Source organism: Pongo pygmaeus, chromosome 5, assembly GCF_028885625.2.
Source record: "Pongo pygmaeus isolate AG05252 chromosome 5, NHGRI_mPonPyg2-v2.0_pri, whole genome shotgun sequence".
In the NCBI taxonomy this organism is placed as follows: Eukaryota; Metazoa; Chordata; class Mammalia; order Primates; family Hominidae; genus Pongo; species Pongo pygmaeus.
Genome location: NC_072378.2, coordinates 62846146 through 62861216, shown reverse-complemented (window position 1 = coordinate 62861216; position 15071 = coordinate 62846146). Strand labels below are relative to the sequence as shown.

General features: G+C 34.9%; 1 protein-coding gene across 8 annotated transcripts in view; it reads right to left on the bottom strand.

Annotated features, from left to right (window-relative positions):
- The window catches only part of PHF3 (PHD finger protein 3), a 78222-nt gene that overhangs the window by 52569 nt on the left and 10582 nt on the right, over window positions 1–15071 (bottom strand). For 5 of the 8 annotated variants that reach the window (XM_054490218.2, XM_063666295.1, XM_063666294.1 and 2 more), the window contains one exon: window positions 14576–14844. The exons of 1 other annotated variant lie outside the window; for it this stretch is intronic. In XM_054490218.2, the coding sequence (XP_054346193.2) occupies window positions 14576–14819 (244 nt within the window). In that variant the 5' untranslated portion in view covers window positions 14820–14844. Of the gene's footprint in view, window positions 1–14575; window positions 14845–15071 lie in introns of those variants that run through there. 2 more of the 8 variants (XM_054490225.2, XM_063666296.1) reach the window with 2 other exon arrangements.

The window sequence follows — 15071 nt, the reverse complement described above, 5'->3', positions numbered from 1 at the left end:
TTTCCAGTTTTAGTGTCAAAAATTATTTTCCTTTTCCTAGACACTAAATTTGTTTTTACATTCAGGACATTGTATTCTTCACCTTGGAATGTTTCCTCTTCAATAGTAATTGTTATAAATCTGAGAGGCAAAGTTGTACCCCACCTGCATCAAACATTTTATTTTCTTAACTTCTAGTCTCATTATCTGGTCCCACTTTTTCCTTGTGCGTTTTTCCAGTCAAAAGTTACTAAATGCCTACTATTCTAGTGCCGGTATGAATAACATACATAGCTGCAATCCCTGCCTTCCTGGAGGTAAATTATTTAAATATCTTTAATAATTAAAGTATGGCTAAACCTCCATGAATAATTCCTGGGATTAAACACAGTAATGTTGAGAACTGCAAGAACTGTAAAGGGTCTGGGATTTTTACCCTACTCACAAACTAATGAACTAGCCCATTACTGATTCATGTTTACTGACAGAAGACACAAGGGTACTGGGTAAAAGACAAAGAACTCTGTCACCCATGGCACAGCAAGCAGCATGATGACAAGATACCCCTGTCTCCTCAAGTTCCACAGGGACAACACAGATATGCCTACACAGATGCCTACAAACACAGCGGGTTGAAATACAGGAGAGCAACATTGTTGAAAAGGCATTGCCTTTTATAGTGAGCAGTAAGCAAGCCTGCTGATTGTCGAGTTAAGAGGTAGGGGTTAGAGAGCAAATGTAATGTCATCCTTCAATGCTGTTTGCTGCAATTATGACCCTGAGAAATGGTCCAGGAAAAGAGTGGTCAGGACCTTGCATTCTTGCCATGCTGAGCAAGAAAGCTCAAGAACACTCAAAACTCATGGCAGACAACCTCTCCCAATAAGTTTATGTTAAATAACTAGACTTATTAAACATCCTGGGAAAACAAGAAGAAAAATAATTTCTATACTAAACTTTAAGCTCCATAAGAAGATATCAAGTTTTGTTTTACTCAACATTGTATGTCCACTGCCTAGCATATTACCTAGCATATAACAGACATTCAATAAATGAATAAGGTCAAAATCAGCTAATTTGTACAAAAAAATTATCCAAGTTAATGTTTATTCCTAAACCGCAATTTCTTCAACTGTAAAATGAGTATGAAGTTAGAGGTTTTTTCTTATATCTATTTGCATTCCATCCTGAATCAACTTCATCTGATAAAGAAGGGTTCAAGTAGCTTGCAGTACACGTCTACCTGTTGGCATTTATCAAAGGCACATCTTTAGAGCACTTCTCTGGTACTCAAGATTAACAAAATCACTGGCCAATGACTATTTTTCTCTCTAAATTCCTTGGTCTTTAATAACTAAGAGCCATTTTGGGCACTCATACATCTTTCCTACAAACACACATATATTCTTTAAATAGGAAACAGAACTATCTTCTTTGTTCTTTCAAGAACAAAACTAAAAAGAAACATACACACACAAAAAAAACAAAATAACATCCTAATCTTGCTGACTACAAAGCTAAACGAAATCTGAGAACCGATTTAGAGCACTGATCTTAACAGAACTTACGTACTTGAAGGCAAAAAAATTTAGAATGATTGCAATCTATGTACCATGACTTACATATTAATAACCTCGGGAAATTAACCATTCTCAAAAATTCAGTTTACTGGGCTACAAAATGAGATTAATAGTACAGGTTGAGTATCCCTAACCCAAAAATCAAAATCCAAAATACAAAACTTTTTGAACACCAAAATGACATTCAAAAGGATATGCTCATTGGAGCATTTTGGAGTTGGGATTTTCAGATTAGGCAGGCTTGCTGAACCAGTAAGTATAATGCAAATACCAAAAAATAAAATCCAAAATCTGAAACACTTCTGGTCCTAAGCATTTCAGGTAAGGGATACTCAACCTGTAGTACCTACAGCTCTTAAGGTTTTTGTGAAGATTTAATAAGATAAGAGCTAGCAAAGTAGTTTTGCACAGTATTTGGTACATTAACATCCACACATTTTAACTATTTTTTCAATTTCCTTTATATATAAAATCCCTTAAGAGAAAAGAGCTGGGGGCTTTCTTTTTAAGCTGCATCTGCCTACAATACTCATCTTGAAACCACTTTCTCAAAAATCCTAAGATTAACACTAGTTTCATGAAAACATATATAAAATAGCAGTTCAAAGAATAATTTATCATCTTCTGAGTTTTTGGGACCTTACTGTGATGGTTAATTTGATTTTTTTAATTATTTAGTTGACAATAATATATGTTTATGGTGTACAACATGTTTTGAAATATGTATACATTGTGGAATGGCTAAATCAAATTAATTAACATTAGCTCACAACAACTTTTTTGTGATGAGAGATTGTTCACTTTACACGCCAACTTGGCTAGGCCACGATTCCCCAATATCTGGTCAAACACAAGTCTAAATGCTGCTGTGAAAGTATTTTTTAAATAATTAACATTTAAACCAAAAGACCTGAGTAAAAAAGATTACTCTCCACAATGTGGGTCAGCCACAACCAATTAGGTAAAGGTCTTTCAGAGACAAAAATGGAGATCCCCTGAATAAGAGAAATTCTGCTTCCAAAATGCCTTTGGACTCAAACTGCAACATCAGCTCTTCCCTAGGTCTCCAGCCTGCCAGCCTACCCTGCAGATTTTGGGCTTGCCAGCCAGTCTCCACAATCACATAAGCCAACTCCTTAAAATCAATCAATCAATCTCTCCCTCTCTCTCGTTATAAACACACACACACACACACACACACACACACACACACACACACACACACACACAAAATCTATCGGTTCTGTTTCTCTGGAGAACCTTGCAAACTCAGAAGTTTGTTAATAGCTTTATTACTAACACAAAATTAATATTACTAACAGGTGAAAAAATCTGAAAGCAAGGAAAGTAATGCAAACACACCATGAAAGAAATAAACATCAAGGTAATAATGGAGAGGGTTCCAAAACCCTAAGTAAGAATTACTGGATGCCAGAAATTTTATATTTATTATGACTTAATTAAAAGAGTCACTGGTTCAATATGGCAGACTGTACATCTTTATTTCTCTCCCCACCCCCAAAATCCATTAAAATGAGAAGAAACAGAAGGTAAAAACCTGTAACAACAAAGTGAATAAAAAGAAGACCAAAAGCAAATGAAAGATTTAAATACAATTCTAGGAGATGAAGAGAAAACTGAACAGAAAAGATTACTAAAACAGCATGAAAAAGTCATAGCCTAGAGTCCAAAGGAGCTGAAGCTTAAGAAGTTGTGAACAAACTTGTCTAACAAACTTGTCTAACAAACTTTTAGAATCTCTAAAAATGAAATGATAGATGGCATAAGTAGTGAGCTGGGCTAGACATAAGGATTAACTGAAAGCCTTAATACTGAGAGGTCAACCTCATCACTTCCCCTACTTGAACACCCACCAAGGCCTACAACCAAGCATTGAACTCAAAGTAAGAGAAAGTATTTTCTTAACCCTGAACTTAAATTGAATGAACTGAAGGAAATAGGACAGTTATCATCTAATGATAAGGTACTTCTCACCCTGGTTCCCCAAAATAACCTCAGGCTATCTATCTAAAGCCTACTTATCCCACAGCAAAACTTGACTAGATTTCCTATTCATTGTAAATATTAACAACCAACCAAAAATAATCTGACCTTTGGGGAAAGCATGCAGTACTATGAGAAAGATCAAAATAAACAAATAGGAAAATTAATTCAGACTATATATAAAGAGACACTTATTCAGTTGACCCTTGAACAACATGGGTTTGAACTGTGCAGTTCCACTTGTACATCGATTTTCTTCTACCTCTGCCACCTGTGCGACAGCAAGACTAGCCACTAGCCCTTCTTCTTCCTCCTTCTCCACAACCTACTAAACATCAAGATGAAGATGAAGACTTTTTTAATGATCCACTTCCACTTAATGAATATTAAGTACATATTCTCTTTTTGATTTTCTTAATGACATTTCTCTAGTGTACTTTATTGTAAGAATACAGTATATAATACACATAACATATAATATACAAAGTATGTGTTCATCAGCTGTTTCTGCTATCAGTAAGGCTTCCAGTCAACATAGGCTATTAGTACTTAAGTCTGGGGGAAGATAAGTTATATGCGAATTTCTGAATGCAAACAATGGGGGCTCTGTGACCCTAAATCCCACATTATTCAAGAGTCTACTGTATATCCCTGTGAGAATAGACTACTACTAAAAACACTGAATAAAGAGAATACATGAAAGAATTCTTAGCAACAGTAAAATATTTGTCAAAATGAAATATTCAAAGAGGTGGAAAATATGGCAATAAGTATCTAGAAAGACATAAAGCAAAATGTTGGAAAGATGCGAGAAATACGTAAAAAGCACCAGCCAACATCTGTCTTCCAGGAGTTTGCAGAGAAAAGACAAGAAACGTTCCCAGACTTGAAGAGAACACACTCCAAAATTGAAAAGGCCCACCAAGTGCCCAGGGAAATAAATGAAAGGCTAATGCAGATACATCACTGCAATTTCAGAACATCAAAAGGTAAAGAGAAGATCCTAAAGCTGGGTTGGAGGAAAGGCAACCTAACAATGCAGCAAGCCTTATATAAGTATCAGGCAACACAGCAGCAATATTAAATGCTAGATGGCTAAGAAACAATGAGTTAAAATTTGAAGGAAAAGTGATATTCAACTTTGGATTCTATGTAAAAGCAAATCATTAGTCAAGTATGAGGGTATTAGAAAATTACCAAGGACTTCAACAAAGAAAGAGGGTATAGACAAAAAATAAAGAAGATCGAATAGAGGGAAACAATAGCTCTAATCAAGGAGAGCAGTAAAGCTCAGAGACAGAAGATGTATAACATGCCTAGAAAATGACAAACTCAGACAGGGGGCTCTGGGCAACAGATCTCCAGGGGAAAAATGAATTCAATAGACCAATAGTAGGCTCAAAATCTTGGAAAAAGAAGTCTCTTGTAACAGCACAGAAATGCAAGTTTATACACACACACATACAAACACACAGTCAGCAACTGTACTAGAATAAAAACTGTACTAGTCTTGGTCCAAGGTGTCTTGGTTTTTTTAAGGGTTTCAGGAATAACAATGGAATAAATTTAAGCAACAGATGAAGAAACAAAAACTATCAGAGATAACAGTAATGAAGACAAGATTAATTTTATTTCACATTTTGTTAAAAAGACAAAAAATTAAATAGTCAATGCAAAGTACAACTAAGATATATTCAGTTTTATATTATGTCAAGCTAAGGAAAGCAAAAATAAATGTAAGCAAGTAGAATTAAAACAGAAAAGCCACAGAATATGCAAAATAAAGACTTCAACTGGAAAGCTCTGGCCTTGGGCCAGAAATTCCCTACTCTGGATTTTCTGAATTTATAAAGTGATATTTTAGTATTTACATTAAAAGGTGTATATGTTTTAACTCTGAGTTCAATTGTTATTTTTGTTATTAAGGATGGCTGCAGCAATGACTATGGAAAAATATCTGAAAACAACTGCACAATCTATTAGAAATGTCTAAAGCAGGGCCGGGCACGGTGGTTCATGCCTGTAATCCCAGAACTTTGAGAGGACAAGGCGGCAGAATGGCTTGAGCCCAAGAGTTCAAGACCAGCCTGGGCAACATAGCAAAACCCCAACACTGCAATAAAAAAAGAAAAAGAAGAAATATCTACATAGAACAGCAGTCTATAACCCAGAAAAAGCATAAGAAATAAAACAACAAGAAACAAACTGAACTAAGAGCAATTAAAGCTGCTTACATAAATGTAGTAGTTATCACTGTGCTTTTAAACTATATTGCATATAATTTAAAGAAGCTATGAAATACATAAAGCCTACCAATAAAACTTAGGACTAAAGAGAACATAAAAAATCATTTGTATTTCTTTTTATAAAAAGAAATAACAGTTTCATGGATAATTTAGGTTGAAACAGACCTTAAAAGGTCACCTAAAGCCAGGCGCAGTGGCACGCGCCTATAATCCCAGCACTTTGTGGGGCTAAGGTGGGCAGCTCGCTTGAGCTCAGGAGTTTGAGACCAGCCTAAGCAACATGGTGAAATCCTGTCTCTACAAAAAACACAAAAACAGGCCAGGCGTGGTGGCTCACACCTGTAATCTCAACACTTTGGGAAGCCAACGCAGGTGGATCACCTGAGGTCAGGAGTTCAAGACCAGCCTCATCAACATAGAGAAACCCCATCTCCACTAAAAATACAAAACATTAGCCAGACATGGTGGCGGGCATGGTGGTGGGCGCCTATAATCCTAGCTACTTAGGAGGCTGAGGCAGGAGAATTGCTTGAACCCGGGAGGCGGAGGTTGCAGTGAGCTGAGATAGCGCCATTGCACTCCAGCCTGAGCAACAGGAGTGAAACTTTGTCTCAAAAAAATAATAATAATAATTAGCAGGGCGTGGCAGCACACACCTGTAGTCCCAACAACTAGGCAGGCTGAGGTGGGAGGATCACTTGAGCCTCGGAAGTGGAGGTTGCAGTGAGCTGAGATTGTACCACTGCACTCCAGCTTGGGCAACACAGTGAGACCCTCATCTCAAAAAAAAAAAAAAAAGGTCACCTAATACAAATGACTATCTGATGCCTGAATCCCCACTGAAACACCTCAGTCAAAGGGTCATAATCAGCAAAAGCAAAAATCCTATATGCCCAGCCAGGGAACCTATTATTCCATTTTGGAGAACCACAAGTTCCTCCTTTTAGCCACTTAAACTCTGCCTCCCTCTAACTGCTGCCTAAGGGACCTAGGTCTTTCCCTTTTATTCATAAAGAAGTCAAATCTCTTATCAATATGATAAACCTCCAAATATCTATGGCAGCTACTAGGTCATACTCTTTTGATCTTTTGGCATTTCCTCTTCTTCCCTAAGTTACAGCTCTAATTCTATGAAGTGTTTACCTCTCTGTTATCTTTTGCTCTCTTCAAAACATACCCATGTTCATCTGAACCCCTCTACGTAAAACTGAAAATGATATGTAATCTTAATCATCAATCTTACAGAAATTTTTATTCTTAAAGGGTATGTATGTGCTTACAAGGTTCATTAGTTCATCTTGTTTAACATTTAATAAAAAGTATACACTTCGTCTTAACCAATGTATTTCCATCTCATTTGCATGGCTACACGTATTAAATTTGTATTTTTCATGTTCAACCATGATTCTCTCTGTAATAATAAGTCTCCCATCAAAGAAAAGCCCAGGACCCAGTCTTCACTGCAGAGTTCTACCAAACATTTAAAGAACAAATACCAATTCTCAAACTCTTCCAGAAAACTGAAGAGGAGGGAATTCCTGCTAACCCATTCTGTGTGGCTAACATTACCCTGATACCAAAACCAGACAAAAACACAACAAAAAAAGAAAATTAGAGGCCAATATCCCTGATTAATATAAATGCAAAAATCCTAGCAAACTGAATCCAGCAGCACATTAAAAAGATCACTCACCACAATCAAGTAGCATTTATCCCAGGAATGCAAGAATGGTTCTTTCAACATATGAAATCAATAAATGTGATACATCACATCAACAGAATGAAGAACAAAAACAGTATGATCATCTCAATAGACACAGGAAAAGCATAAGTGATAAAATTCAACATCCTTTCACAATAAAAACTCTCAACAAGTTAGGTATAAAATAAACATATCTCAACACAATAAAGGCATGACAAATCACAGTCAACATCATACTAAGTGGGGGAAAGTTGAAAGTTTTTCCTCTAACATCTGAAACAAGACAAGGATGCCCATTTTCATTCAACACAGTACTGGCAGTCCTAGCCCAAGCAATTAAGCAAAAGAAAAAAATACAAAATAAAGGACATCCAAATTGGAAAGGAAGAAGTCAAACTGTACCTCTGCACTGTTAGAACTTATAAACAAATTCATTAAACTTGTAGGATACAAAATAAACATACAAAAGTCAGCAGCATTTCTATATACCAAAATAAACTAGTGGGGGAAAAAAAATCAAGAAAGCAATCCTACTCACCAAAAAATGTAGGACACTTGTATAAATTTAAGCAAGAGGTTAAAGATCTCTGCAAAGATGACTACAAAAAAACTAATAACAGAAATTAAAGAGAACACACATCAAAAAATGGAAAGACATCCAATGTTCGTGGTGAGAAGAATTAATATTGTGAAAATGACCACATTACCTACCAAAAGCAGTGTATAGATTCAACGCAGTGCCTACCAAAATACCAGTAACATTATTTACAGAAATAAAAAAAAAAAAATCCCTAAAACCACAAAAAAAATACACAGAACCACAAAAAACAAAAACAAAAACAAAACTAGCCAACATAATCCTGAGCAAAAAAATAATAATAATAATAAAGCTGGAGTTATCACGCTACCGGACTTCAAAATATACTACAAAGTTATGATAACCAATACAGCACGGTACTGGCCTAAGAACAGAAATACAGACCAATGGAACAGAAAAAGAAACCCAGAAATGAATCCACATATTTATAACCAACTGATTTTCAACAAAGGCACCAAAACAATCATTTGGAAGGGAATAATCTCTTCAACAAATGGTGCTGGGAAAACTGGATATCTATGTGCAGAAAAACGAAACTAAACCCCATCTCTCTCCATATACAAAAATCAACTCAAAATGGATTCAAGACTTAAATGTAAGATCCAAAACTAAGAAACTACTAGAAGAAAATGGGGGAAATGCTTTAGGACGTCGGTCTGTGCAAAAATTTTATGGAGACCTCAAAAGCACAAGCAATAAAAGCAGAAGCAGACAATTGGGATTAGATCAAACTAAAAAGCTCTGGACAGCAAAGGAAACAATAAACAGAGTGAAGAGAAACCTATAGAATGGGAGAAAATATTTGCTACTGAGCCATCCAACAAGGGATTAATATCCAGAATATATAAGGAACTCAAACAACAACAACAACAAAGCAATCCAATTTTTTAAATGGGCAAATAAGCTGAAAAGACATCTTTCAAAATAGACATACAAATGACTAACAGGCATATGAAGAAAATGCTCAACATTACTAATCATCTGGGAAATGCCAATCAAAACTACAATGAGATATCATCTCATCCCATTTAGAATGGCTATTATCAAAAAGATAAAAAATAAACACTGGCAAGAATATGGAGAAAGGGGAACTCTTACACACTCTTGAAGGGAATGTAAATCAGTACTGTCATTATGGAAAACATATGGAAGTTCCTCAAAAAACTAAGAACAGAACTACCATATGATCTAGCAATCCCACCACTGGGCATAAATAGCCAAAGGAAAAGAAATCAGTATCTCTGCACTCCCATGTTTATTACAGCACTATTCACAATAGCCAAAATATGAAATCGACCTAAGTGTCTACCAACAGGTGGATGAATAAGAAAATGTGGTATATATACACAATGGAATACTAACTAACCATTAAAAAAGAACAAAATTCTGCCATTATGGGAACACAGATGAGCTCTAGGACATTAGGAGAAATAAGCCTGGCACAGAAATATAAATACCGCATGCTCTCACTCATATATAGCAGCAAAAGAGTTGAGCTCACAGAAGTAGACAGTACAATAGTGATTACTAGAGTTGGGGAAGGGGAAGGAGCAGGGGGAATAGCCAGAAGTTTGTTAACAGATACAAAATCACAACTAGGCAGGGCATGGTGGCACACACCTGTAATCCCAGCACTTTGGGAGGCCAAGGCAGGCAGATCACTTGAGGTCAGGAGTTCAAGACTAGCCTGGTCAACATGGTGAAACCCTGTCTCTACCAAAAATACAAAAACTAGCTGGGCATGGTGGCAGGCCTCTGTAATCCCAGCTACTCAGGAGGCTGAGGCAAGAGAATCACTTGAACCCGGGAGGTGGAGGTTGCAGTGAGCCAAGATCAGCCCCCTGCACTCTAGCCTGGATGACAGAGAAAAACTCCATCTCAAAAAGAAGGAAAAAAAAGAAAAAATTACAGCTAGATAGGAGGAATAAATTCTAGTACTCAATTATTAACACTATAGAGTAACTATAATTAACAATTTATTGTGCATTTCCAAATAGCTAGAAGGGCAACTTTTGAATGTTCCTAACACAAAGAAATGAAAAATATTTGAGCTGATAAATATGCAAATTAACCTAATTTGATCATTACGTATTGTACACATGCATAAAAATATCACTGTACCCCACAAATATGTACAATTATGCATCAAAAACAATTTTTTAAAACTCGATTCTCAAAAATAAGTTATTAGTGTAAAAAGTTCGCTGAAGCACAGAAGCTTTAAAAAAATCAAATACTAATAATAAACAAAAACAGTCAAGACTCCAGTGAAGATATAGAATGAACTTATATGTGTAGTTGGATTCAGAGATCTAATTAATATGCACAAATAGCCCCACCAACCCCCAAGAAAGTACAAATAGGGAGTAATAAATATCTGAAAACTGAATTTTACTAGACCAGAGAGCCACTGTTTAGTTCAATGTACTGTCTGACTGAAATGCTGTCCAAGAGAAGCACAAAGACATAAAACCCAAAACTTTTTAAACAAATCTGTGACACACTGGTACACCAAACCTTTTTTCCAGAACAAGTGCAATATAATTTTTCCAATATTACATAGATGAATTCCGTCTAGTGATAAAGGAGCCTCAAACTAGGTATGATTAAAGTTTAACATTCACATGCCAAAAAAAGGGACTAAATCACACTATTACTGATAGTTTTACTAATTGTAAAACTAGTCTTAACGTATATTACAAGTATTACAACACTTTGCTTGAAAGCAGTGCAAGTAAAAATTCTATCGAACAACACTGCTTGATGTCATATAATATCAATGTCATTTATGATAAGAAAGCAACATGTGATGTAAGCAGGTGTTTTCCTTTAGTTGAAAAAATACTCAATTACACAATACGAATCAACTCTTCCCAAATATTTGGGATACCTGTAAGAGTTCGATGACTTTTTAATTTGCTTAACCTCCAAAAACCATACTAGAGAATTTTTTTTTAATTAAGTGAATGATCATTTTGCTAGCCATAATGCAGCCTTGAAAGGACATCCTGGTTTCACTGAAGGACGCAGTAGCTACAAGTAGTAACCTACAGTAGTAGATAAAAATGCTATTTGAATGAAAGGCTGCTCTAAACACGTTTCTACAGTATGTCTGTTTTGTCGGTCTTAAAACAATGCTGAACTATATTGTAAAAACTAAAGATATCAACTTACAGCCACTGAACATTTATTTTCAATATACCATATTAAGAAATGGATTGTAAACACAAGATTGTTCCACACTTATGAATCATAGCTTAGCTGTCAATGTAAAAAGGGACCACATTTGTTTGTAAAATGAGAGATAAAATAAACATTTCTTCATAACACTGATAATGCCAGTAAACACCATTTCAGTGATTTTGAATACACTCCTCAAGTGGTATATATAAACAGTATATTCAGTATCTCAAACCTGTTACTTGGGAAAATACTCTTTTGCTCACTCGCTAGAGGTTAAAAAAATGTATTAATGGGCACATCTAAAAACCATATGCAAACACTACAATTAGATGAAGTAATACTTGACACAGTCAAAAGCATTCAAAGAAGAAAGCTGGCTGCTTTCTCTTAAAATGAAACAATTGGCTTCCCAACTTTTGTGTATCCAACAGAGCACTAAACGTAATCTTCTATGTTTCTTATTTTTATAATTTTCTAAAACTATGATTTTTTGAGACAGCTGAAATACAATCCAAATCACTATGTCAACAACAAAAATACTGGTCCGAAACCAACCTGGTTCATCATAACAGAAAAGATGATGTAGCAATTATTTTGGTAGCTTATTTTAGCGCTAAGGTTACAAAACAGCCACAATCTATAGCTTTCATTGGTCTAAGGAATACAAATAGGATTATTTCCCTGCTTAGCTTCAATGAAAACAGCTAGTAAAAGCCTATAGTGCCAGAAACAACAATCTGGGCAAGAACTATGTTGTTTTTATTTAAAAACAGCTGAAGTTATTTATAAATAGCTGAAAGTTACTGTCCACACAGGGTTTTCCTCAATAATTACAATAAGATTTCCCAGGCCAAGCACAGTGGCTCACACCTGTAATCCCAGCACTCTGTGAGACAGAGGCCGGAGGACAGCTTGAGGCCAGGAGTTAGAGACCAGCCTGGGCAATATAACAAGACCCTGTCTCTACCAAAATAAATGAATAAATGAATAAATAAGTAAATAAATAAGATTTCTTCTTTGCAATTATCTCTTAAATCTAACAAAAAGTTAAATTTTTTTTCAAAAATGTTTTCCATTTTGCTTTCAGAAAATGTGCGGGCCTTTTACTGACCCAAATATCCCAAAAGGAAAAGAACTTTGAAGAAATCAAGATAAATCCCCTGCTAGATGGCACAATGAATTTAAACAATCCTAAACAGAAAAGCCTTAGTAAGTTTCCCCCACATATTTCCTTACATATCTTAAAAACATACACACTATACATATATCAATACAAACATTCTGCTACAGAATCAAAGATAAATAATTCTAGTAAACAAACTTTAATATCAGAAAATTTAGGAAGTAATTTAAGTTCCTAAATTTAAAAGTTCATTTAAAAGATAACAGAATCATAAATAATAAATCATATCTCAAAAAATTTCTCTGTACTTCATAAAGGTGCTCTAAGTCCTCTATTAGCAAAACAAATGTACAACAAAACTGAAGAGATTTTTCACATTAATAAAAACTTTTCATATCAACAGAAATCAATTTTTAAAAAAGGACAGGAAGTAGGAATACAGGTATTACTATAGGGGTGCAATTTTATAAGTAAAAAAGTCTAACAAGATGACACATGTGTCAGTTCCACATCCAATATAACCACCCTTGAAGGTAACTGGAGTTCCAGCAACAACCATGTTAATATTAAATAAATGTTTTTCCTGAATTTGGACTAAACTAGGAAACAGTGAGCATACAACCAAACACTGTCAAAGATGCTTAAAAATAAAGATAATTAGAGCTACTATACTGACACAAGCACCAAAGTAAAACACTGGAACAATGCATACATAAAACAAAATTTTAAAAGCTTTAAAACATTTAGAATACAACAACAGAACAATGTAAACCTAAGTAATAACACAACATAATATAAATAATTCAGAGATACACTATTAGCAAGCAATTCAAAAGATCTCAGTTTTAAGTTGTTAAAATGAAGCTTCCTAGTAGCCAGTGTTGAGGTCCTCAGGCGGAGTAACCTGACAAACTTAAGGGCGAACAGCAGACCACCTATTCCCAACTTTAAGTATTGCCATATTAAATTTAAAATATATATAGAAAATGTTTTTAAAAATGAAAAATATGCTGAACAAACTGTACAGGAGAAAAAGTCTAGTCAATGGAAAACAAACCAACATCATATAAACCTGAGAACTATTTACTCTAGGGAATGGTGAGGGAAAACCTTACTGTTCCATGGGAGGCTGATTTTACCTTTACCTATAATTTTACTCACAGAATAGCTATTAGTAATTGCCACAACGTTTACAGTAATATTTTCTCTGCTTTATAAAAGAAAAACTGTTTTTCATACATTAACATGACAAAGTAATTTCTTATTCAGAATAGTTTAGCCTTACAGAAAATTACTATCTTCAGTCTTTCAGTTACTTCAACTATAGACCCTTTTCTGTCCAACAGGAATATAAGACACATACATCATTTTAAATTTTCAAGTAGTCACTTTTTAAAAGGCAAAAAAACCGAAACAAGTGACATAAATTTTAACCACAAATATCCAAAATATCACCTCAGCACATAAGTAACATAAAAAAATTGAATATTTTTTAACTTTTTTTCATACTGAGTCTTCAAAATCTAATGTGCATCTTATAGCACATCTCAATTAGGACCAGACTCATTGCAAGTGACCAGACTCATTGCAAGTGACATGTGGCTAGTGTTTACTGTCCAGGGCAGCAGAGGTATAGCGTTCTTTCTCTGGTTTTAAGATACACGTACAAAATACCAAAGGAGGTGAAATGAGAGCAAACAATGTAAATATTTCAGGGGCTGGGAGGTATGCTGAGAAAGGTCAATTCAGCCATCCCTCCTGACTCCAGCAGGCCAAAGGTGACCACAATGTCTCAATTTGCCGGGCAATCCCTATTTACTAAAGAGTCCCAATTTACACCTGTTGTCATGATGTAATTATTAAAGTACTCTCTGTAATTCTAATAAGTGTCCCATACTGGATAATAAATTATATGGTCACCCTACCTATATCCATAATATCCTTGAGGATAACTCCACACTCCTTGGAAGAAAATTTAGTTTAAATTTTAATTCTGATGCCTGGAAAAGAAGCTCTAAATTCAAAGGAAATAACCCTAAATTTACTACCCTCCTCATTTAAAAAAAAAAAAAAAAAAGAAAAAAAGAAAAAAGAAAAAGCTGCTGAAAATTTTTTTATTTTAAATTGCAGACTAAAAAAAAAAAAAAAAGTAAGAATTACCTGTTGAACAAGGCATCTGGAAATTGGGATCATTGCTATCCAAAACAGGCAAACAGAACTGGTTACTTGCAGATCCTAGCATAGGATCCTTATCGCTGAGCATGTTCTTCAGCGAGTCCTCTAAGACATTTTGACTTGCACTAAAATCCTCACAGACTTCATTCTCCAGGTTGGATCCTAGAAATAGGGCATCATCTAAGTGTTCAGTAGGAATTAAATGATTAAATGTATCAACTATATCCATGAAGACTTCTGTGTGTCTTTCAGCCCTATAGAAAGACAAAAAAAATACCATAAGAAATAAAGCTATCAATTGAAAATCACCTAATACCAAATTATTTTAATAGTTTTGAGTCTAAGAACACACTTAAGGTATTTCTGAATTGTTGTTTAAAAAAAAAAAAATCCTCACTTGTTTTTAGAATATACATTTGGAAATGTAGAACGAATCTTTACTAAATAATGTTTCTTCATCATGCATGTAGTATATCATTTT